Below are 26,350 nucleotides of genomic sequence, written 5' to 3' on the forward strand. Positions count from 1 at the left end.
GGACTGCCCAAATGCAAACCTTCTGTCTGAGTGTGCTTCTTGAGATGTGGCATTTGCATGGGTAGCCTGTTCCATGCCAAACACTCTCTGTTGAAGAGCCTCTTTCTAACACCTAATCTGATCCTCCCTCCTGAAGCAGCTTCATGCTGTTCCCTTGGGTTCTGCTGCTGTCGCCAGAGAGCAGAGCTCAGTGCCATGAGGCCTCCCCTCAGCCTCCTGTGCTCTGAAAATGAAGCAGTCAGACACAGCTACCTGCTGATTAGAAGCTTCTAGGAACAGATTTGATTCAAACAAAAAAATATGCTTAAAGACAAAATGATCTTAAGAGAAATCACAAATTATTTCCAAAAGGTGACAGAGATAGGACCAAGCCCTCTATCCTCTAAGCTTTCAGCACCAACCCAACAGGAGCCATACCTTCAAGCACCCTAGCATGTCTTTGTACTACCACCTGAAGCATGTAACATACACTGCCTGTTGTGAAATCACTACAAGGATGTAACAGAATCCTAGACTATTTCAGACACTTTGAACTGCTGACAGCACATCCCACAACATACAATTGCTGCATGAAGAAAAGAAGACAATAGTGCTCTATCTCAGAGTGGCAGTTAAGGCAGCCCGGACTATAGATGGATGCAGATATAAAATCTGTTGTTCTGGCAAACTGCTGGAATCTCCTCATAATTCTGGAAAATATGTAGAGTAACAAAAGGCACCAAAAGCCTTCATTCATCTGTGTAACACACCAGGAGGGCTGACAACTCCCAGTGTGACTGCAGCCTGCCGTGTGCTTTCTGCTTGCCTTTGCTTCCTGCTTTCCCCATGTTGGAGCCACGCTCTCATCTCCTCAGTGGTTTCATTAGGCCTGCTTTGAATCCTCAGCTATGAAAACAGACAACCTGGCAGCAGGAAAGGAGAGCAGCTGAAGTCAAAGGAAAGGTGAACACATTTTCTTCAAACCTCTCCTTAGTGGGACAGTGCACTCGTTTTAGTTACTCACTGTATGCTCACTCTTTATATCTTCTGTTTAAAACACAGGCTCCTCACTGGGCAATTCTAGTACAACAACCTGCAGCTGTAACTGCTACACCTCTCAATGCCATGATAAAGTTTTATCTAATTATGAGCCTTGGGAGCATCCTGAAGTAACTCCTTCCCCATACACATTTTTCTTCTTCTTTGTTCTCTCTTCAAGAGCTGATTTACACATTAAAACAATCAGCCTTGTAGCTTTATTTCACCCTCATCCTTCTGTTCTTGCCAATCATCACTTCCTCGTAATAGGTGAGCATAACCAGTGCTTCTAGCTCTGTGGAAGAAGCATCATTCGCCACATTATCCTGCAAAAAAAAAACCCAACCAACACTAGATGTTCAGACTAAACAGTATGAGAGAAGATCCACACAACCAGAAGAACTCTGCTCCATACTATATCTACTCTCCACCTTTATACATACTGATCACAGAATCACAGAATGACCCGGGTTGGAAGGGACCTCAAGAATCATGTAGTTCCAACATGAACTAGCAGGGCCATACTAACAGTTCAGTACTGATGCCAGGCTGCCGACCAGAAAGGCTGCTGTTTTGTAGACATCTTGCCAAAGAAGTAGGGGTGGGGGTTAAGTCACTCTAATATTTTCAGCTTGCAATTCAGAAGCCAATTATATCTACTGCAAAAGATGGTCATCGGGAAAGTGATGAATGATGACTTAGGCAACATGTTCTTTTGGGAAAAGTCAAGCATATTGTTTCTTTTGCTTAAGGAAAGGTTAACTCAGAAAAATAGATTCTGATAGCACCTGAGCCAATATCCTGTCTCGAGCTCCAATTGCTGTAATTTGTTATACTTAAGAGGCAGAAGTCCTTAATCACTTGGGGATGTAGGAACTCCTTATAAAAATGATTTGCAGCTTCATACAACTTGTTATACCTGCTAGATCTTATTAGAGCAATACAAGCATTGTGTTGCCTGTAAAAATTCAGTTAGGACTTTTTTGAACTGATGCATAGTTAACATATACAGATTCTACTGTTAAAGCCAACAGACAAACCAGAACATAATTTTTGTAATAGTGTATACAAAGGGGATAAAGATTTTTATTTCACATAAAACAGAGTGTCCAGAAGATTTGTAACAAGAAAAAACAATCAAACTTCTTCACGGAAGTTAACTATTTTTTCTTTTATAAATGCTAGCCTCACATGACAGAATAAGCAACTATAACTCCTGGTGGTAGTTTACATATGCTCCCCTGTCAGATTCTTTGCCCTGATTACTACATTAAAAATGGGCATACCAGGAAGGCCAGCACATGAAGCCACCACGGGGTGATGGAGCTTGCTAGCCAGGCTCCCTTCAGAGCAGAAACTCAGCAGGTCTACTTCTCTCTTATGCAAAATGCACCAGACTCTGGAGGAAAGAGGCAGCCACAGCACTGCAGTACTACTGAGTCACCAAGGTGCCACCTGTGTGCTTTGACAGAGGGGCTAGAGAATAAAACCTTCCATGGACCAAAGTAAGATTGCCTCGTGAGGCCAGCATCAAGGCAAAGTGTGCAGAGGGGACTGAAGCACTCATGAAGTACTGAAGTACTATGAATTACCTGTAAACCTGTACGCAGACTGATTTCAACCAAGTTTTTGTTGCAGCACTTGAAAATGCCAGTGTTGGTTACAGGCTTCTAAGTAGGTGCTTTTAGGAAACTCATGGCAAGTTCACTAGGGCCAACAGAACTGCAACCAAATGAGGAGATCAATTTTGCTTCACTTACATCAAAGAGCCACATCAAACAAATCAGCTATCAAAAGTTCACAACAAAGTCTTCAATAGAAAAGAATCATTACATGATTAGCTAACTAATGCACATTTCCATCCGTGAAATGTGCAAGCAGTTTCACAGCCTCACTAAGGAGATGGGCTGATATCTTCAGGGCAAAAATGATATCCCAGAAGATTTGAATTGTCTTGTAATGATGATAGGGCTGATTTTTGGAGAGCAGGAATTCATGGCTTGCCAATAATCTATCAGATATATCAGTAATTTTTACAAGAACTTCTTTCTGAATTGCTCTCAATATAATCTTCATTTGTGTGTGTGTGGCTGTGTGTCCCCCACTTTTCTTCTCCCCACAGTCTTAATGCAAATAGCTTCCTTGTTATCAGCATAAACTGCTATCTGTGTGGAACCCCAGCATCCAACAGCATAAACCTACTGCTGGTTCAGCCAAAGATAGAGTCCTGGAGTAGCAATGCTTTCTTAAGATTTTACTTCTAAGCATAGAGGGTCAGAATATCCTCATCACTGTAATGTAATGCCGTTAAATAAAACAAAATAATCTGTGATTACGCAATGAATATTAACACGGAAAAGGCTGTAAGATACATGTTCACAGAAGAACAGACAGAATGCCCATAATTTTCTGCTAGGAATAGATTAGATTTTGACTGAAGGGAATTAGCTTATCCCCAGATCACTCAGATTTACTGTGCCCATAGATGCTGCTGGCTACTGGGTACCAGAGGTGACCAACAAGGTATACAAGCACAGTACTGACACATACACACATCAGAAGAAATTAACATAAGTAGTACTAACCATTACAAAAAATTGGTTTAATCTCAAATTCCTGCTTGCTGTTCTGTGAAAAGCACTCGGGACTCTACCTTTTACTCCCAGCTCTGCTTTTGATGGCATGGCCTTACAGCACTCCTCCAAATACACCACAGAACCTAAATGTTCTGCCTCAGCACACTTCCCAGAAAGCCTGCCTAGCTGAGAGATGTCTCCTCGGCCTTTCTTAAGGTAAAGTGGCTCATTTTCCTCTTTATGAACTGAAAGCACACAAAATAAAACAAAACTTCCCTCTTAGAAAAGATGTCACGGCACTTTGTCATGAGAAAGCAGCAGTTCTCTAAACTACAGATCTTGCTGCCTAGGCAGCAGAGGAATTAGTAGGAGGACGAGGTTTGCATGGAGTCAACTACAGCAGTGGCACTCAGCACGCTCAGATAGATCTCAGCACACCATCATACAAGAACTGTCCAGTGGCAGTCTTTAATTCTACCAGCTCTTTCTCCAAAACGTACCCACAGCAGTGGATTTTTTAGAATAAGAAAAAAAAAACTCCCAGACATCATGACGCCTCCTCATCTGAAGCGCTTCATTCGATATTTCAGACATTTTTTATTCTTTTGTCTCAGATTAGCTAACTTCTGGTAATCTTAATTTAAGTGAACACACTGCTACAGACAGAAACACCATCTTTCATATCCTAAAATTGTAGCATATGTCATTCTGTTGTGTATAGTTCACTTCTACAAGTCCTGCTAACTCATTCTTTAGAAGATGACAAGTTTGGAACAGACTTCTATGAAACTGGAATAACAGCCAAGAGAAATACTGCCAAGATACCTCTTTAACTAGGTTAAACCTGGATTATTATTACTGTTATTTACATTGAAGTGCACAAATAAAATATCTTTTAAAATGGATCTGATACATAATAGTAGGCTATGCTTAATTCTGAGTTTGCTAAATATGACAAAGAGGTTTGAGAATACTGGTGCTAAACTCAAGACGTAATGTTTTATATTTTGAAAAGCTGCCTTTTTCAAAAATCATGGCTGCACATTTCACTGTGCCATGCTCTTGATCTGGACACAGATACACTGAGAAATATTGGCACATTGGTGGATAAGGCTGGCAGTTCCAAGATGATAACGATCTTCTTGAGCAGAAATTGAATTTTCTTGTTTTCTTTATTTGGCTAAATATACCCTAAAAATTCAAGTGTTTTATCTTTCCCCTGTAGTTTTCATTCATGAAAGGCTCTGTTGCATGGTCTCAGGTTAATTAATTGATATCATAAATGTAAAAGAAACTTATTGTTCTGAAAAGCAAGAGTCTGCGCCACTAAATGAATTAACTGATGAGTTAATTATCGCAGTCTTCAGCAATCATGTTTCAAGACCTATAAAACCTGAGTTTTGCTGATGTCCCCCAACTCTAGCAGTGCAAGAAAGAAGCCATTAAAAATATATGGGTTATAAAAAAAAATCAAACCACACCCTGTTACACCAGGGAGTGGGAAACTCTATACTGGTCTCTTCTGTACATAGGGCAAATATACACCACCGCACCTCAGCTCTGGGATGCTGTTCTGCTCTTTCACCAGACCTGACCTAGTTTGCACAGGTGATCTCCGGGAAATACAGGTAAGACAAAGGAGATGAACATGATCTGTTAACCATTGTTTCATGCCATAGCACTGTAGTTTGGAGATGTGAAGCCCTCTTCTGACACTGCTGATCCAAAGATGAGCCCAAGAAGTGCGCATGCACAAACACAAATGCACAGAACAAGGCCACCTTTTCTATTTGTTTCCTCTATTCACAGTGACACTTTCTGCAGTAATTTGGAGAGAAGCAACACCATCGTTTCACTCTGCACGCTCTCTGAGAATAAGGCTTTCTGGACAGGGATTTGAGCAGCTGCTGCTTACCAGAAAATAAAATTCAAACTGCTGGAAGTGGGAGGACAAAGGGGGCAACAAACAACATTTGTTTAAAATCTGGCAGCAACATACCGATTAGATGAATTATGGGATGCAGCATCAGGACTGCTCCCTGAAGTGCCATAGGATAGGACAGCCCTTCTAGGACGTGTTGATTTAGCACTGCAAAAACGCTCCTGAAGAGCACCACCACAGAAGGCAGAACTAAAGACCCGTTTGTCTCAGAAATCACACTTCCCACACAGCGCTGCTGCTCGCTTGCCATGTATATAAAGGTTGTAACAGTTAATCACTGAGACAGAGATAAATATTTACTCAGGGACTACCTTAACGTTGAATGTTATTTCCTCCATGACGTAAACTCGTTCAGGAAATGCTTTAGCCACCTCCTCCACACTGTTAAAATACTGCACTGGCTCCTTAATATCTCGGTCTTGTTCCAGCAGCTTAAACTGCCCTGAAAACAGATGACAAACAGAAGAGTTGTAAGATATTTACATTGGACAACTGTCACTGTGGCAACTGCTGGCTCAACTTCTTCACTGTTTTCCTCGGTCAATTTTTCCGGTTATTAGCAGCCAAAATACAAAATGAAAAGATTGCAAAGAGCCTTCCGAACCTGCTATGAAGGGCACCCAGTTTCACTAGGACAGAACAAAAAGAATGTGTGGGAGCTGCAAATTTTATAAGATCTTTTTATGCTGTCTAGAAACAGTAAATAACTACTGAGGCCCCTGTGTTTGTGTACTTAATTCACTGGAATAGTATCTGTACAGATAACATTTTTTGGCCCCTAATAATAGAAGCGTTAAAGAGAGAAAACACACCCAGTACTAGAAAACCCCAAACAGTAAATACATCTTTTTTTGAAGTATATATTTTAGTGTCATCAAAACGCCATGAAAGAATGTGAGGCTACAACCCTTTTCCCCTGGGCTTTTCTAACAGTGGAACAGTGTGGAACAGCACCTAGTGCTTAATTACAAGCTAAGCCCTCTGAGAACTTTAACACCACAAGAAACATGACAATACACATATAAAATCCTCTCAAAGGTGGTCAGCCTCTGATGAGTGTTAGGAAGAACCATTTGTTGTCTTCTCCCATGGTTTCAGTGTTGTGGAAGGCAAGGACCAGCACCAAGGAGCAATTGCTCTTGTGAGTAACATACACCAAGTTTAGAAGTTTGTTTTATAAATACAGGCACAACGAAAACTCAGATATGTTGCTGTTTGTGAGACAAATCAGCAGAGTGATCTCCCCAAATTTAGAAACATTAACTACTAACATTAACTACTACTAGGCTAGAGGATGATCTCAGCGAGAGAACAGCATAGCAGGCCTCCTTGTAAGGAGCAACTCAAGTAAATGCGTAGAAGTCCGACTAAAATCTGTAAATTATATTTTAAATTGAGCAATGAGCCCAGGCATTGGCTTATTGCTCACAGCGCTCAACTTCATGAAAATTCATCCAATACATGTCAGCCACCTACAGAAATATTCCCACTCCTTCAGCATTTTTGTGTGCCACACACTGTTTCTCCTATGTACCTTCATCAGACATCTTCAGAGGATTCACCCGTACAGAATAGCTAAAGACGCTGTCATCTCCCATGTGCTGTTTTGCAACTGTTTAATAAACAACTGTACTTCAAACTTCAGCTGTCTGCTGAAGCTGAAGCTATGTCTGCTTCAGGACACACCATCATTTGAAGTTCAGCCAAGTCCAAGTTCTTCAAAGATCAATGCTACTGTTCCTATTGCAGGTATAGGCAAACCTTTGGTCTGACCTGCTGATGCCGTTCCTGTAGTGAACCGCACTGCCATCATACACTTCAAGGACGACTTCACCACATCAGACCAAAGCTCTGCCTCGGTGCAGAGGAACCTGGGGCTCAAGGATGTTCAGAGCACAGAAGAGGTTTTAGCTTAGTAGCTCTAAGTTTCTACCCTGTACATTTTATTGTTTCCTGAAGGTATTTGAAAGTTTCAACATAAACAGATACCCAACCTGAAAAAAAATGTTGGCAACTTCTCCCACAGGCTTTACAGTGCCTCCAACATCAAGAGCAGAAACTGCAGGAATGACAAAGCTGTGCCTTTCAGACACTACAGGTAGCCATAAGAAATCTACAGCAGATGAGCACTTGAAAAGAACACCTTACATACTCAGTAGAAATGTATCAACACTGTGCAGCCCATTTTGGTGCAAAGCAATCAACCTTCATAAAACAAGTAGAGAGGTGCTCTGAAGTGGAGCTTCTCACAAGCTCACTTGCTCACAAGTAGAGAGAAGCTGGAAGTTGTGCTGTTGATAAGGGACAGAGAGGGAGAGATGAAGGAAGAACTGGGCTTTTTAATCCCCTAGTCACTACACATAGACAGTGTAGTTCTGGTGTTAGGACTTCCCTGTCAGCCACTTCCTAACTGAGAGAAAGATTCACTCCCCAGGTCTGCAGGTCCTCCTCCCTCCAAACACACAGATCTCCTATGAAGGAATTTCAAGAGAGTGCATGAACCAAGTGAAGGTAGATCTTCACCGACATGTGCTAAGACATGACACAGCAGCAGAGACTATGTGCGGCACCAGGGAGTGCCTGACAGAACAGAGAAATCCACTCTGGAGCACAGAGCCAATGACACTGTTCCACATATAGTCATTAGGGATAAGACACTTTTAAAATTGAGAGAAGTTGTCACAGTGTTCTCCGTGGGTTAACTACTGGCTGTAGTTCACTCCTGCTTGCTTTGGAATTGCTCTACAGGGAACACTGTTGCCCCTCTTCAGTTAATGGCACAGCCACCTGGCTGCAACCCTATTTGATTGCCCAATTTGGGATCCAGGGGTTTGATCCGTGAGATTCTCAGCTGCAGTTGCTATTTGAGGCAAACTGTGATTACAACTTATAATGGCATTTTATACTTCAAGTCCCCAGAGGAATAAACAAACAAAATTACTGCAAGTTCTAGAAACCTCAGAAAGATCTGCTAAAGCTAGTGGGGTTACCTCTGATTTAACACCCTTACGGAGCTGAATACAATACTGCATGGAAGCTACGTAATAGCTGGAAACTGTGATATATTGCAGAGATAATATTTTGCTGGTTCAGAAATAAATAGGGAAATCTTGCTTAAGAGTGGGAATTGAGTTAAGCACAGTGACAGGGCATGAATTCATATGAATAATGGAGGAGAACATCATCTTGAACAATAACATTACCCAAACAGTATTCATCCAGCACTCTAAGTGAGGTCTTTAATTCTAGGTCCTCTAGTTACTCCGTGTGGAAGTGCACTAGTATTATTTTATTACGACTGTGATCTATTTAACAATACGTAGGCCTGGTGGTAACAAAAAGCCAGTCATCCATTACAACTCAAACTTCTACAAAATAGTCCAAAATTCCTCACCACAGAACAAAAGCTTTAGGCTGTCAGCAACCAGTAGAAGGATCTGCTAGTTACTGCAGGCTTGCACATGCTCTTGTAAAGAAAACCAAAACCATCAGCTGGAGTATTGCTTCGGTACAAAGAGATGCTCAGAACCATCTATGTAGCTGTCTGTGCCATCCTCCCTTCCTTCAGCTGAGCTGCACAAACACAAAACTGTCTGTGCCTTCGCTGCTAAAACACTGCAGTTCACAAGGAGGCTGACTACAGAGGAGTACATACAGATCCAAAAGCACAGAATAGAAGGGCAGCATTAATCTTCTTCTGTTACGAAATCAAGTATTCTGTGCATGGAAGCTGTCAGGGCTGGATGTTAAAATGCTTTTCCTTTGGAAAATTCTCTGGATTTTCTACAGACTTTTTTTTTTGGAATTTATTTCTTCATTGAGAAAGGCAGACTTTTCTATTGGAAAGAGAGAAAAAGGGCAGAAGAGGGGCCTGCAAGACACTTTTGAGCCAGATGTCAAGTAAGTTAACAGGGAGGAAGCAGACAATTACTTATTATGTTCCTCCCCAGTCTCTCAAACTGCCATAAAAAAAAAAAGAACATAGCTGAAACACAAGTCAAATAGACATAAGTCCTGACTACAAGCTGAAATGGAATTTTATTATCCTTCACAACAGACAAGAATCCATCAAGAGACTTTACAAAACTGACAGCAAGCTTAAACAAATTACTGCACAATTTAACCGCGCTAACTGGGAATGTGACAAAAAAAATTGAAGAAAATCTAAAGTTACACATTTGTAGAACTATCCCCCTTTCTTGTGCTGCTACAGAAAGAATAATGAAATATTCCTCTAGTAAATCAGCGCAGGTTCAGAAAGATCAGCGATATGTTATATTTGCACAGTCCACTGAGCAGGTGTGGTTACTCCTTTGCAGCCAAGTGCAAGGGAGTAATGAATGACTACTGCAAGCCTTATATCTCTTTATCTCTAAGTCTGGCCTCTGGCAGACAGAGTATTGGAACAATTTCATTCCAGTATATATTATCTACACAGATTATGAAATCTTATTTCCGTGTGAAGGTACTTACAGCAGAGACTGTAAATCCACCACTAAAGGAAATGAATCTGAAAAGATAAAATGCAGGGAAAGAATTAAACCAGGGCTTATCCCCGAGTTTATGGAGGCATTTATTAAAAATGAGTAGGAAGATGAGTCCATTTTCCTTCTTGCCAGAAACCAAATACTTGTGAGCAGGATCTGTGCTAGGTCATTAACCAGCTCCTTCCACCCCAGCCATTTGGTTGCTTCTGCCACTTCCACTGCTTAGGCTCTTGCAAGTTTATGGAGATACAAAACTGCAGTGCAACTCACTCAGGTATTTCTTCAATGTAAGGTCTGCTGGTCTTAGCAGCAACCTCTCCTTCAAACCCAAACAGCCCAGCTGTTATAAAAGCTCTGACCTGTATCTCCAAAACAAAAATCAGACTGTTCTGTAAATAACAAGAAAAAAATTAGTGGTATGTCATCAGTAGAAAACATGGAAGATCACCAAAACATCTGCTCAATTGCATTCGCTGTTAGATGTTTCCCTAAGGAGGCAGGAGTTGTATTGTCTTTCAGCAGCTTTGATTACTTAGCAAGTCTCACATCTCTATGTGAGACACTACATGCAAAGCCTTGTGCTCCTCCAGACTGCGCAGACAGCACAGCGGGGTAGCCAAAGTACTGCAGAGGTTTATGTTTCATATTATTTGTCGACTGCTGACTGCACTTCAGTATTTCAAAGAATAACAGACTTGAATCAAAGAGAAAAGGCTCTCTGCCTTCCAGATGACCACATTTTAGGAAAAAGCCAATTTCTGTCTACAGTTTTCCATGCATCAAGATGACGGGTAACAACTTTGTCTTCCACTCCAAAAGGGTGATCCTTGATATAACTGAGCAGAATTGAATAACAGAAGTCTAAAGAGTAAAAAAAGAAACTGTAAAGAGGGCAAACCGAGGTAGCTTGCTAGATGCTAGGGAGAATGTCAGTTTATTTCCTCACTTTTCAACTCCACCAACTATGTCATAAGCAAGAGTTCTTCCTTCCCTTCCTAATTTTCAGATAATTCAGCCAGACAAGAACAACAAATCATTTTTTAATTTGAATTGACACTGCCAAAATGTCATTGCATAGAGCCTACATGTGGCATCAAGGAGTACTGGTGTGACATTGGTTGAAGATGCCTAGAACTGAGAGAAGGGAGAAAGACCAAAGAACACTTTGAACATGGGAATGTACAACTAAATCAATAACAAATGGTTTGGCAGACATGCAGATGTAACAGGGAGCAGGAAATTAATGCTTTCCTTTGCTTCTGTCATTTTCCAGCTTGCAGAAATCCAGAGCTTGTTCCTAGCTCTCTACAGGACAGATGTTTACCTTGGAGTTCAGGTGTTTAGAAGCAGAAGTGCTCCTGGGTCTCCATTGTAGAGAAGACAGCTGAGGCAGGAAAGACTTATTACAGAGGAAAACAGCAAATACAATGGTACACTGTTTTAAAGAACACTGTTTTCAACTACTGAGGAAGACAGCAAACCTCAAGCCAGCTTGTGCAGACAGGCTCAAAGCTCAGTGCCCAAGGAAAGGACAGGAAAGCTAGTTCCCTGATCCATTTAGGAGGGCTCCTCATCAAAGAAGCTATTGGCTTCACCTTGGACTGGAGCTTGCCAGAGAACTGACGCGGGTATGATTCAATTCTGTGCTAAGTTAATCCCCTTATCAAATAAAGAGCAAGGAAACCCTTCCTGGTACAGATTCACCCTTATCTGTCACACCAACATCTTCTGAGAGCTACATTAAAACAAGGTAGAGAGGTAGGGTGCGAAGATGGAAGTTTTTCTGAGTTATTCATAAGAATTTATTAGTGTACTGCAGCCTGCTGAAAGCGACAGGAGGTTATAAAAGGGTAGAGAATACAGCAGGAAAACACGAGTCTCAGCTTCCAAAGGGTGAGGACTGGCCCACAAACTAGAAAAGCTACAACTGAATCTTACATTGTAATCACCATGAAATAGCTTTGAAATACTGTCTCTGTTTTTTAAGAGCCGCCTGTCTATACTTCTTCCTTGAGGGGAAAGGGATGGAAGAGTACTTCCCGTGTCCCCATCTGTCCCCAGTCATTTGGAAATGTTGGGAATGAATTAAAAAAAAAAAAATAACAAAAAAACAACAGATGAAAGATGAACTAGGGACATATCTAAGTAAACATAATACAATTAGAATTCATCGAGTGTACTGGAGCTAAACTTATGGCCCTGTGAAGCAGAGGGCAAGGCACAATGGCACATTCAGTCAGAGATTGTGCAATGTTTGGTGGGGAAGGAGCCCTTCAGATGAATAGCTTTACTTCTCAGAAGTATTATCAAGATTTTGAAGCCTTAAATGCCTTTATTCCTCTCCGTGTTATGTCTGCTATACAAATACCCATTCAACCACAGCAGAATGAGTCAAGCGTCAGAACCCAGTGAGACATGTTGAAGCAGAGCATCAGCACGCTGATGCACCACCTGCTCATATGCATACCAGTGGAGAGATCAAGGGAGGGAATGCAACCAGGTTTCCCCACACAGCAACACAACGATTGTGCTTCACATCTAAACCTCCAACCCCAAGCTGCCAAAGCAATGGAGACGATACAGTCTAGCATGCTATTTTCTAAATCTTACTCTTATGACTCTTACTCAGCACAACAAAATATCTGATTCTATTGGCGGCATAAGGCAGACAACTCAGTCCAAATGGTGACTGATGATAGTTTAAAGCCGATTTAAGTAACCGATTATGGATGAGAGGGAAATTTAGGTTACTGATTATGTAAAATGACAGACAGGAAACAAGTCTAACCTCTATCCTTTGTTGCATAAGTTATTATCATCACAAATGCTATATTACCACAATGAAATGTTCCATTTTATGGGGTCACGTTGGAGTGTCTGGACTAGTAAGAAGCTGACTAGATTCCACTTACTCACTGGGTTAACATCAATTGAACTTGTAATTAATATCATTTCATTCGTTTCCCACATGCTACCAGCAGACACTATGAATGCTTCATACGCAGTTTTCTGTCAGCATTCAAGTTCACACACTTCAGTGGCCATGCAGAGCAGTCTGGTGACTACTGCACTGTCTGACTTTCTTAATTACTACCAAGAAAAGCCACTGCTGGTTTCCTGTTGAACAGTAAGATCATAAACACACATGCATGAAGATGCCACACTCTCCTGGCGAACAGCAAAGCTAATTCAGACTGCAGCACAAGGCAGCCAAGAGCAAGAGAGTAAAGTTACAGAGAGGCCAGATAAAACAGCCCAGAGCTTGCATGAGAGAGTTGAGATGACTTTATTTATAAGCAGATGTCCGATAAGAAGCTTTCCTTATGTGATTGCTATTCTTTTCAAGCTGCACTGGAGTGCTACTTACCTCTCAGTTAAGAAAATGCTAAGTCACTAAGAGCTAGCTACACTCATTACTGCAGTGTCACTCAGTATCCTTATGAGAACCACCGCTGGAAATGCTTGTCACCACTGATGATCCAGAACAAAGGTAAAGCGAATGTGTCTCCTGCCTAACAAACAGACGCCTCCACCAGAAACTGTCCTCCCTGTGAAAGGATGGAGAAAGATGTAGAACCAAATGTGAAGAAGTATGTGACTACAATTCTTATTGTACTTAAAATCACTTTTCTGAACAAATACTTCACTTCCATTTATACTTGATACATCAAAGTTGAGTCAGAGCTAAAAATCAGACTTGAGGAGTGGTGACTCAGTTTAGATGAGTGAAACCAAATTCAGGATCAAACTTTGCCCTGGATGGCATTCAAGCCCCTTAAGAAAATCTTAGTTAGCCCAGAAAACTGAACGTTGATTTCCAGTATTAATATTTATTGATAAGTGCATGTTTCTTTAAAATAGTAAATTCTGTTGGAATGTAAATATATATAGTACATATTCCAATATTATTCCAATATACAATTCCAATATATAGTAAATATATTGGAATTCTTCTAACCCAAGCAGATTTTCCTATTTCAGCAGAAGTCATTACATACATTTAAAGTTAAGAGGCCGTACAGGCTCAGTCAGTCTTTAAACTTCCTCTTATCTAGGTGATCTCCTCCCAGATCATCAGTATACACCAGTTTCAAGTCATTACAAGAACATGGCTGTCTACAATAGATTAACATTTAATTAAGGCACAGAAGAAAGTTACGATGAGAGTAATAGAATAAACCCCTCGTTAACATCTGAAATTAATACTACTAGGTTCAAGCAGGCTCCAACAAGCCGTATTAGAATACCTGTTACAGATTAACTAGACGTACTGGAGATTTTGTATCACAGCCGCATCAAGAAATTCTGCCTTTATCATGGATTTCCTCATTAACATCTATTTAGGCTGATGTTGCCACCAGCAATGGCACAACTGCAGTTCATAACATGTGACTCCAAGTTCCAAACCCAGCCTTGTCCCTTCCCCTAGAAGGCACTTTCTCATGGGAAATCCACATAGGAAGAAGCATTTCTGTCTTTTCACTCTTTACATATATAAATTGGTATAGCAGACTTAGGTTTCTTGTGCAACTGAAGTATCAATGGAGAACAGAAGTGTTTTTTAAGAGCAGCAGTACTTCATAGCCTGAGCTCAGTTTGATTAGTGTTATTTTACTTCTGGTGTCTCAATACGTTGAAAAAGGTAAAGAGAGATTGTGCACCAACAGTGAGTTAAAGTATTTTAAACACAGATTGCACTTGCAAACAGTAGTTCAATATACATCCTTATTACTAACGGCCACAAGTAAAAGAGGATGTTTATTTGAGGTTAAAATAAAAACCAGACGGCATTCAAAAAGAATTTTGTCTACCAGTGGCAATGGAGGAATCCTATACGAACAGATGGAAGAGACAAAACAAGCAACTTCTGCATTCGTATCTTACACAAGTTGCTGGATTTGGAAGCCACCTTTCAGAATATGTATTTGACAAAACACAAAGTGGCTTTTCCAAATGACACCATACATATTCTTGTTAAGACATTTCTTGTTAAGTCAAAGTTTTTGCAAAAATAACAGCAACGACGGCTAAGCTTAATCATTAACTTCGTCTAACTCAGCAGCGGCTTTTATTTATTTCATAAACATAATGCTCACCAAAACTCAAGCAACCAGTGTTCCTGCCCCACTGTAAAGACACAGCCTGCACTCACACACCACCTTCTCTTTCTGCTCTTTTGCTGACAGAACCTTTTCATCTGACTACTCCCACACTACAATCTCCATCTCTACAGCCTGACTTTAACCGCATTCATTGCTGTCGTGCTGCTTGAGTAGCCTTTTGTGCCCTTCAGGTTCTGACCCCGCTCCCCGTTACGCAGGCTGTGGTAGGAGTGTAGGCCGGTGTGCGGTAGAACAGCCCAGCTGACAAGGACAACCATGTATGCAGCACTGCTGCTGGCAGACACGTTTGGTGCAATAAACAAAGCTAAAGAAAAAAAGCATTCACAGAGCAGAAATCTTTTAAATGTATGCAGCCCAATACTGTATACAAAGTGCTTTTGTTTCATGTTCAGGAACAGGTTTTATAATTAACTGAATGGGAAGCGTTTTAAAAACCAGGAACAATGACTGAGTCAGCAGTTCCAGCTTTTGGTAACTCACAGGGCTTTACACAAGGCAGAATATGCATATTTCATTCAGAGTTATACATTTTCATCAATGTAGAGAGAGGCTTCAGAGCCTGGGCTTGGTAGCCTGAAAGAATGTCTGTGCATTATAGACTGTCTCATTGTTCTGTAGCTGGTATCTCATTCACTCACTGAACACACATGATTCACAGTCTCTAGCAGAAACTTCGTATTTCCCCACCCCGCTTCTCAACTTAAATCTATTGAAATATTTCATGCAAATTATTATTATTAGACCTGTTGCTTTAATAGCTCCCAACACTTGTGTATCAACAAGGTAGAGGCTAAAGCAACTGAAATGTATTTTGTTAGGAAAGGCTCTTCTTTTTTCCTCTCCCTTGCCAACCCCCCCCCCACCCCCCCAAAAGCCTGGCACAGGCTGTATCTTAGATTATGTATTTATAAAATGTTTAAATTGGGTGTGAATGCAATTTATTATAGCTCTGACCACCAGCAATTATGAGCAAATTCTAGAAAAAAAAGTTCACTTTACTTCTGGAACAAATTAGACAACGTATTTCAAACTGAAATGAAGCCAGTTTCCAAAGAAACTCCTTATTTACACAGTAGATCCAGCTTTGGCAAGAGACCATAGCGGAATAAGTGCTACATCTACTTACACTACAGCTAAAACTATATTATCAAGAATTTAAACGATTGGAAAGCCAAAATGATAGACAATCTTAAAAAAATCATTAATTAAATACGTGTAATAAGTTACATGCTCAGAATTTTCTCATCCATAATGGTGGAATATGCAACAAGAATGCAAAGTAATTTGCAGCAAACATTTCTAACATTTATTTACAGTCAGCTGTCACGTTTACATCATCACCTCAGCTGAGAAGGTGTTTTGCTACCTGTGTTCTGCATGTGGTAAGCCATCTTTTCAATCACTGTGTATAAAAGCAGTAAAGTATGTCAGAATCATTTATCTGGTTTCTGGTACAACCCAATGCTCATTCAAGGCTGTGCAATTTATCTACAAAGTCAAGAAAGCTTTCAGTAACAGTACAAAATGAATGAAGGCAGCTTTTAAGAATGAACGTTTTGGCATACATTCACAGCATATGTGAAAGTGTCAAACCAAAAAATAAATAAATAAAAACCAGATGAGCTGAAAGATGAATGAAGAGAGTTGGTGGATAAGATAGTACTGCTCCAGCATCATCACCTCATTTCATCTTCATTTCTCCTTAAATGAAACCCATTAATGGAGTCAGCCTGGCCTAAAACCGCCTGACAGAAAGTAAATACTACAGACTACACATCTTGTGCTTTAATTGTGTGTATTTCTAGTAGATCACTCAGGTGATTTTGTTTTCTCCTTGCAAATGATAATTCACGATTTAAAAAAGTTAAACCGTGTATTGCCGATGCTTCCTGAAATTATAGTGAATACCTTATCTGTGATTCTAGTGAAATCTTTTTGCTAATACTGGCTTGGGGCATCTCCAGCTAAAAGCCATTTTTGTACCAATTCCATGTTGCAGCCTTTCATGGAAAGGGCTGTGAAGTGGTAATTATCAAAGTGTCTGGTCTCCTATTCATCTTTGAATGCACGCATGCTTTCACAGATGTTAGACTATCACTAGACACATTACTACATACTAATTTTTAACTACAGAAGCGAACATTATCAGCGGCAAATGGTCTACAGAAATTGTGTGCATTAGACTGCCATGGAAGAACTTTTCCTTTAAAAAGAGGCCATACCAATGCTACCTCCAAGCCTAAGAAAAAATACTGTTAATATCTCTGTATCAAAAAGAAAAGTTATTCACCAAATAATGAAACTAGTCAACACTAGGCAGTTTGTGTGAGCACGAAGATTTAACGTGGTGAAGAAGCCACGGATAGGAAAAAGAACAACAAAAAAGACAGCATTTCAGACTTAGAATTGGTTTACTAGAGAAACTGTGAGAGAGAACGAGAGACCAGGTTATGCTTAGAGACCAGAAAGACTGGTAAATCAAGCTGGGAGCAACTGAAAATACAGGACTGTCCAAAGATCGGTCTCAATGCTACTTGTGTTGACGGGAAGTAGTCATAGGCACAGCTTCCACTGCCTGGACATACGGAGCTATAGCTAATAGGCTTATCAACATACAGTTTCACTGGTCATTTAACTAAACTGATATACAACGTGTTTAGTTAAGTCCCTGAAAGAAAGTGATTAGCTCAGATAAGTCAGATACAGTCAGATCCCTATGTCACATTATCAGCAGGAGGCTCTCTGACTGACGGATGTCAAAATGTTTAATTTCAGAGTCCTCACATTTTTCCTTGCAATTGTTTGTTCTTTGATGACAACACACAGGTTTTCCCAGCAACTCTTAATTCTGAACTGTTCAAGTTGCTGAATATCTGAATATCTATGCGTTACTCTTCATCATACCGTAGGTGTTGTACTGCTGCTTGGTACAAGCATTTCATGACTGATCACACATCTCAGCTGCCGGCTCCAGAAAGATGCAGCTGAGTCAGCTTACAAAAAACTGTATGCCAACTTATACCCAAGATTTTTCTTGGACAGGAATCAGGAAACCATACTGCACTTTGCATCCGATTCACATTAAATGAGCCTTACAATAATCCAACACCACAAAGCAACTAACATCTGCAGTATGATAGGAAGGTGGCTACTTTCCACAGCAGAGATGACGACTGCTGTATCTGAACAGATTGAAGGCGTACAAGCATCATGCACATTACCACAGACATCTGCCTCCTTGAACTAGCAGGCCTGACAGCAGCCATGCAGATATGGCAGCACAGGGTTTAATCCTCAGCACTGCAGTCAGCCACTTCCAGAGATTCCAGGCAGGCAAACCTTGGTTGCTACCACACACTGAGCCACTTCTGCTTCCCTGTTATTGTAAATCAGGCAAGTCAGTACATGCTGTGAGATTAAACATTCACTGTGTTGTGTGGGCAGACCTGAAGTGTCTCACTTTCAGGGTTTACCAGAACTAAGTCTAATGCCATGGCAGAGAGCTGATGTGTGAAGCCTGCTCTCATTATGTTACTTACTTCTTCCCTGTGCCCATACAGCACATCACTCTATAATGATCTATAATGAACAAACGTAAATTGAACCAGATACTACCTTCAAAACCAGAAAGCTCTTTAATTAGCAGCTTACGTGTAACATAAATAACAAGCCCACACAATTAATGTCTTCATGCAAGATTATAGCAGAAAGCATCAGGGGCTAATCCAGGAACTCTAAATAATGTAATGACACTTTCTACTGAAAAATTAAACCTTCATAGAGCTCAAAACATCAAGCTTTATAACATGTTTCTGCTTTTGATACCCAAACTGTCTGAAAATGAGATCTTCGCTTCCCTTTTGAAATCCAGTTCCTCCTCCATAGCTGAACTCAAACAGTGTTGATGAAAACTACATGAGGGAAACTAAGCAAGGACTGGGCTGTCTAACCTATCTTTACAGCAGAGTTCAACGTCTGAATAGTAACAAGTTCTTTCCCTGTTATCATACTTCTTCAGCTTCTTCTTCAAGGTCCACAGCTGGAATCCCATTCCTCATTGAGCAATTCCTCCAAACCTATAGTGAGAGCTCAGCAGTTTTGGCTGTCTCCTTGAGAAAAAAGCGTAGAAGTACTGCACACATGCAACTTAAAGACACAGAAACGACGGTGTTTTTGCTGGATCAGCTCACCCATCATCCTCAGGAGCTGCCCAGTAGGAAGGTTTTTTCAGCAGTCTCTTACCAAAGGATCTTAAACTCCCTACAAAATCTATTTACTGAGTGCACAAAATAGTTCTGCGTTCAGCAATTTCATTAAACTTGTCTGCCCCTTGTGCAGACCTAAAGTGTGGGAGTTACTTCTTTTCTGCAGCAGAACTATTCTGAAACGCCTTCTCAGTGCTTTGCCACCCACAGAAAAGATGCATGTATACAGACACAGTGCCCCAAGCAGGTCTGGATAAACTCACAAACCGGTAAGCAACTTGCATTCATATTACACATCTCTTTCACTCGATTCATTTCAGCTGACGATTTAAATCCAGTCTCTCCCAGCCACAGAATCAATCTTTTTGCCCCAGTCAAAATCATACGTAAATAAAGGGAGAGAATTGCTCCAAGCAATCCTTGGAGCAGAGCAACTGATTGCACGTTGTGGCCAGGGAACCATGAAGATGGGAAGCAAGATGGAAGTCCAGACTTGAAATCCAGCAGGGCAGGAGATGCACATGCTTGCAGTCAGCTGTTATTGCGTGGTACTTTTTCCTATTTCCACTGTGCATTTGAGAAGTCTTTCAATTAAGAAAAAAAAAACAACAACAAAATCCAAAACAAATACATTAACAGCAACAAAAAATCAACACCAAAAATCAGCCAACCAAAACCAAACCAAGAAACTCTTCAAACTGAATTCACTGTGGTCCTCTAAGTTTCAACAGGTTAGTACCTCCATGAAAAGTTGGGATAACAAAGTTAATTCTGCCAACTGATTTCAGGCTGCTGTGAAGAGCCTTTATGTACCTTCACTTACAGCGTTCACCCATACTTACACTAATAGCCTGTATTTGATGACAGATTTCCTGGTGATGGAAATGCAATAGAAAGCAACAGCAAAATGTCTTACACCCACTGGTGTTGAAGTAGCAGAGAAAAATTAACCTGCATCCCTCTGGTTGAAGAAATGTTTCATCAATACATGTCAGGCAGCAGGATCTGCAGCTATGTATATGTTCTTTTAATGACTTCCAAGTAGTGTTTGCTCATTACAGTAATTAAAATAATAGCTCAATCCTTTCAGGGTCGACAGTTTTCTAAAAATTAAACTACTTTATTTCAGTGTCATTCATCAAGCAGAGTAGGAAATCATTCTTACACCAGAAGGGGGTTCCTTCTCACCAGGCAATTTACAGGATAAGCCCTGATTCTGTAGTTGTGGAGAAGGCAGCCAGCACAAGGGGGGGTATTGTTAGAGCCCCCTGCCTTGCAGGGACACGCTGCCTGCCCTTAGGGCAAGGTTCAAAGCTTTACACAAAGCTGTGGAAGGGGCAAGCCACAATTCATCCTCTGCCCTGCTTTTCTCCTTGCCCTGGGTGCCAGAGCTGATGCCTTGGAGACAGGTCTCAAGGAGTTTGTTCTTGGCTTTCTGGGATCTTCTGACTTCATGACAAAATCTCCTAAAGACTGGTGGCAAGGCGAGGGCTACACTGCAACTCACCCCCTGCAGAGGTAGAGACGCGGTTATGCTGATAGGTACACGGGAGTTCTGTTTCATTTGGCATCAGGACTGATGGGAAGAATCAAAAGGAGGATCAGTGTCAAAGATTTATTTGTATATCAAGAGCATAAGACAGAAGCCAGAAAAATAGCTTAAAGAGGGCTGAAAGAGTAATATGAAAAGCAAACATTACACTGACAGATATGCAGATGGCAACAGGAGGCAAATCTCGACACCTTTACCCCAGCTAAACTTCAGGAACATTTAGGTACTTCTTTAGAATTTTACTTCAAATATTTAAGTACTACCACATTATGAAGGTTTTAGGGAAGCACACATCATCGGGGCTGACTGCCCCACTCTCTCCACGTTAGTTTAGTTTTATGACAATTACATTAATTTAGCACATTTTATTTCTTAAACATTGAGAAAAAGACGTTTGGGGAGCAAGTCAACTGCAGTCACAACAGCAGGGAATAAAGCAGCAGCTCAGGAATACAGAGGGGAACAGAGTACAAGGCAGAACTAACAGATGCTGCTGTGAATTCCTGGGGCTTCTGTGAACCATGGGGTTCCTGTACAGTTTCTCACTGCCAGGAACAGGTTTTGCGAAACTCTGGATAAGACCAAGTGCAGACATAGTAGGGGAAAGCAAACCCACCCACAAAGACCACTGTCTTTTATCCAGTCATTCGATTCTTCCTATATACATTCACCCTTGCTACTTCCTCTGTCATTTGAGAGCATCATACTTAGGAGAATGATGACAAACAAGAACAAAGCATGTAATCTCAACACGTGTAAGAGCAAGTCAGAAGGATGAGTAAACGATTTTCAATAGTCTGTGGGCACTGCTCTCTCCTCAGTGGGAATCACAGCACAACTGTGCAAACCTATTCAAAGATAAATAGTCATGAAAGCTCGAAATACCCATCCAGGATTTGTATAAATTAAGAGTTTCCCAGGCCAACTCTTTCCACTGCCTCATTTTGTGGTTTTCTTCACTTCTGTACCACCGCATTACATGCTACAACACTGACAGGTTTCCTCATGCACAAGGTATAGACAGCGTAGAAATATTTTTACGTTTTTCCTAACTTTAATTATAGATACATATTCATTAGCACTTGTCTAAGGTCTATATCCCGGATATGTTTGATATTGCAAGTCCTCAACGAATAAATAAACAAATAAATAAATCACCACAAAAAGGCTGAGGGGGTGATAGGGAGAATACAGGGAGAATAGGAATTTTTTCAATCCAACTTTTTGGGGTTGAGTGTCTTCCATGGACCTGAATCCCAGCATGGCTTGCATCTGCACATCCTTGAGTACCAGTGTGCATGCTAGCAGCAGCTTGAGATTTCAGAGAAGGTTGCTGTCAATATGTGTGTTAGAGCACTCAAACACTCCCTGTCAAAGACTGCAGAACTGCCAATTGAATCTTCCCAGGCTGCTGCAAGGAAAGGATCAAGCAGCAGCACTGAATCCTTTGCTTTTGTGTAAAGGCATTGAAGCTAAAAATAGATTTACAGAATATTTATAATCCTTAATCTCCCTTCAAATCAAAATGATTGCTAGATTCTCTAGTGATTAGAGACCCCAGGAGATTTATTTGTAAATGGCTGGCTCAGATTTTGCTCAACCCTTCTTGCTTTTATTTTTATCAGTTTGCTGACCTGATAACTATGCAAAGCATAAATTTTGCTGAGAAAAATATCCAGCCACCTCCAGCACATTAAACTTTTGCAAAACAAAACAAAAAAACACATCATGAAGAGAAAAAATAAGGTGTGGGGTCACAAACAGTGGTGGGGGAAGGGAGACCTTTTCAGAAGTAGATGAATGCAATGTTGAAAAAAGGCCCAAATCTTCCATATAGACAACGTATTTAGTGGTTCCACGCACAACTAATCTGTTGTTACTTATTCTTTTTTGCTAATATAGATGGACCCTGTGTAGCAGTGAACAGGCTTTAGAGAACAGCCCTCATTCTGTTCAGCACAATACAGCCTTCTAAAGCCTCTGCTGCCACTTGAACTATCAAGTTGTATACAGGCGATAGAAGGACAATTTTGAAATGAATAAAGCAAATAACTGGTTTTAGTTCCACTAGGATACAATGCCGCATCCCTGCTAAGGGCCAGTGCAACTTTGTATGTAGTATTTTTCTCTCCTGGAGATTTCCTAGCTTTTCAGGAGTCAGGCAGTTACTAGCACAGGGAGCATATCCCTACTTGGATGTTGGGTGAAGGCTGGGGATGAAGGCACAAATACCTGCTTACTAGCATTCACCACAGCCTAGGGGACAGTTGCATTCATAACATCACAAGGTTTTAAGGTTCATCAGAGATAGTTCTTATCACAGCCAATGAAAGCTTGCTGATCTGCCATGACTTACTCAGATTTATATCCCCCCTTACAATTTCTGTAATACAGAAAGAAATACAAAAGCACTTATGGTATTCCAGAAAAAAGATCCCACCAAAAACCATTTTGGGGGGATGTCAGTATTTTCATATCACAACACCCAAGAATCCAATTCACACACTAAATGTGTTCCACTAAATGTTTTAACATACTGTATTCTTCAGGGCCAAGAGAAATGCAAGAGCAGTTCCCAGATGATGAAGGAATTCTCATTTTCAGAGTTAGAAGTGAAAGGAGTGGGCTGAAGAGGGAAGTGTCTGCAGTTAAAATTGCCAAGGAGTCTCCAAGAATGAAAATACATTGGCTGACCTGAACCTAATCCAGTTTCACATGGTATGAGAACAGAACATTTGTTTTCAGCAAAAGAACAACCCAACTAAATAAGTGTGTTTCCATGGCTTTCCTGGGTATTTGAATTTGTTTTAAGAGAGGATTTCTAGTAAAATGGTTCAGTTAATATTAAATAGTTCAGAGTACTTGTAGTTGGTAAAAGATAAAGCTGTACGATTAATGGCTTACTAGAATAACACTTTTATTTTACAATGAATAGAAAAAAATCCTCTCATAATTTCAAGCAAAGACCATCATCAGCACAAGATTTCCAGTCATTAAACAGAATGGAGCTTATTGCTCAGTAAAAAAAAAAAAAAAAAAGAGTTCACAGTGTTGCATTTTTGCCACTTGCTGCAAAGCTGGATTTCAGTGCAAGAACCAGGTGTGATGTAGTGAGAGTTGTTTAAGCATCCCAAAGCAAGCACATCCTGTGAATGTTTCCAGAACACCAAGGGGGAAAAAAATAATCAAGATTGATCGTATTGTTATATCTAGTAAGGAACTAAATTCATTAATTAAAATTCTTACTGTGAAGCTTAGAAACTGTGGTCCTTTTAGCTGGAAAAATAAAAGGCAACTCTACACTGCAGCAGCAGTGCATCTATCATCTCCCAAGGAACAGGGCTAAAAGAGGGGTGAGGATTCAGAGGAAGCTATTTGGCATCTCTCCCATACAATCACTAAGCCTCCTCATTCCACTCCTGTCTGAAGCTCCAACTTGCATGGGAGGGCTCCCAAAGAACCCTTCATAAAGAAATTATGACCCGGCTTAAGGGAAATAGAGAACAGAACATACTGCAAAGGAAACAACGTAGCTCAAACTCATCAGCGTTACTACATCAGACCACAGGGAAGTTTGAAGGCAAAGCTATTTGGGGTGAGATACAATAAATCTGCAAAAAGGTGATAATTTGTACAAAGTCTTAGACTATCGAGCTTAGTTTTTCCTTATACCTCTTGAAAAACTGAGTGGATGTTTGACTAGCCTAAGAAGCAACCAGCAGGGAAGCGGCAAAAAAATTCTGTATGGGAGAAAACAAGAACATTGAAGGAGGAAAAAAGTTATGTACACCAGAACAACCACTCAGATGTGTGTGATTACTCCCAACTTGGGCGCCTGAGGACCTGAACCAGCAGGATCCAGTTTTCACAAGCTAACAGCCACAAGCACCGAGACCTCTGAGTGAGAAGGGAAAAGAGGGGGAGGAGAACAGGCAAGTTAGCCAAGGAAGGCCATCTGTTACATGAACTTAGGCTATGAACTCAAGATCTGCCCATACTAGGCTCAAACATTAACAGGATGCCCCGGAAACACCAGCAGCTAATGGAGAAAAATTCCTTTACTTCATCAAAATTGACTAAAAATTAAGCGTCTAATTTTAAAATAATTTCATTATGTGCAATACCCAATTAGTCACAAATTACATACAAAATAAACCTCAAACCAAACTGGAAAACAAGAACATTCTTAGTATTTTTGAAAGCATATTCTCATCAGTTAGGAATAAGTGAACAGTTAAATCAGATGGAAATGCCAAATTATCTCCTGGCAGCATTTATAAACTTTAGAAAGCACTAAACAAGGATGCAAGGAAGGAGAGGGAGTGGGGAAAAAAAAGCCTCCCACGTGAATTCCCAGCTTCTTGCATAAATGGAGAAGAAAGTGAATCTGACAACAAGCCTTTGCCTTAGAGACATTCAAAGCTAGGCTGGACCAGGTTCTGAGCAACCTGACCTAGCAGTGGAGGTCCCTGTTCATTGCAGGGGAGTTGGACTAGATGAACTCTAAAGGTCCATTCCAACTCCAAGGAGTCTATGACTCTCATTCTATAATTTGGAAGGTAGGGGAACAGAAACATGAGAAACTTAATGGCTTCTGCCCTTAACATGACACCCTGAAGTATCTCACAGAGCTTCCTCTACAGGGAAAAAGAAAAAAGATTTTACCAGTGTATGGTAGATGATAAAAGAAGGTTCATTCCTTTTCTTATCTTGCTGTTTAATTCCAGATGGCTTCTCATAAAATAATTCCCCAAAAAATTGGAATAAAACTTTCTATTTGAAAACTAAGGTTTCAGTACTACAGGAACAGCTTTTATCCATAAGCAGGACAGGAATTCCAACACTAAGAGAAGGAATTTGTTGTGGTGATGATGCACAAATCCATGATGTCCTTAAAGGACTGTACAATTGAATTTAGAAGGGATCTCTGGAAGTTGTGAAGTCTAATCTTTTCTTCAAAGCAGGACAAACCTGAAAGGTGGATTCTTGTTCCATCAACGCAGGAATGTGTTGAAGGATGGAGAACCCATTGTGTCTTCAGAAAATCAGATACTGCATGCATCTGGCCTTCCAGACCTGACCTGCTTTTTCTATCACCTCCTTTGGATGGTGGAGAACCATCCCCCACCTTTCCCTTCTCCAGGCTGAATTTCCTCCATCTACCCTCATACATAATCAACTAAAGCCCCCAGGGGATCCCTTATTCCAGACATTCTAAAATTTGCAGAGAACTTCAGTTTGTTAACAAAATCATTTTCAAGTCAGCAATCTTTCATCACCACCTAGTTCCTTCACACAGTATATTGTTGCCACTTCCCTTGACATATAAGTGTTGATAGTTTCATGGTTTTCTCTATAAAGGGTTAACAAATACTGGAAATAAAAGTCAAGCCTCCTCAACTCCAAAATAAGTCATGATATATGCAACTTGAGAAATATCCATACCAC

At 40.6% G+C, this 26,350-nt stretch overlaps 1 protein-coding gene across 2 annotated transcripts in view; it reads right to left on the reverse strand.

The window, feature by feature from the left end:
• Positions 1 to 26,350, reverse strand: part of GAREM1 (GRB2 associated regulator of MAPK1 subtype 1) — an 88,591-nt gene that overhangs the window by 12,393 nt on the left and 49,848 nt on the right. The window contains exon 3 of one of the 2 annotated variants that reach the window (XM_015855448.2): positions 5,847 to 5,977. The exons of the other annotated variant lie outside the window; for it this stretch is intronic. Within the exon in view, the coding sequence (XP_015710934.1) occupies positions 5,847 to 5,977 (131 nt within the window). The remainder of the gene's footprint in view (positions 1 to 5,846; positions 5,978 to 26,350) is intronic. 2 annotated transcript variants of the gene reach the window in all.

This window comes from Coturnix japonica, chromosome 2 (genome assembly GCF_001577835.2).
Source record: "Coturnix japonica isolate 7356 chromosome 2, Coturnix japonica 2.1, whole genome shotgun sequence".
Classification (NCBI taxonomy): Eukaryota; Metazoa; Chordata; class Aves; order Galliformes; family Phasianidae; genus Coturnix; species Coturnix japonica.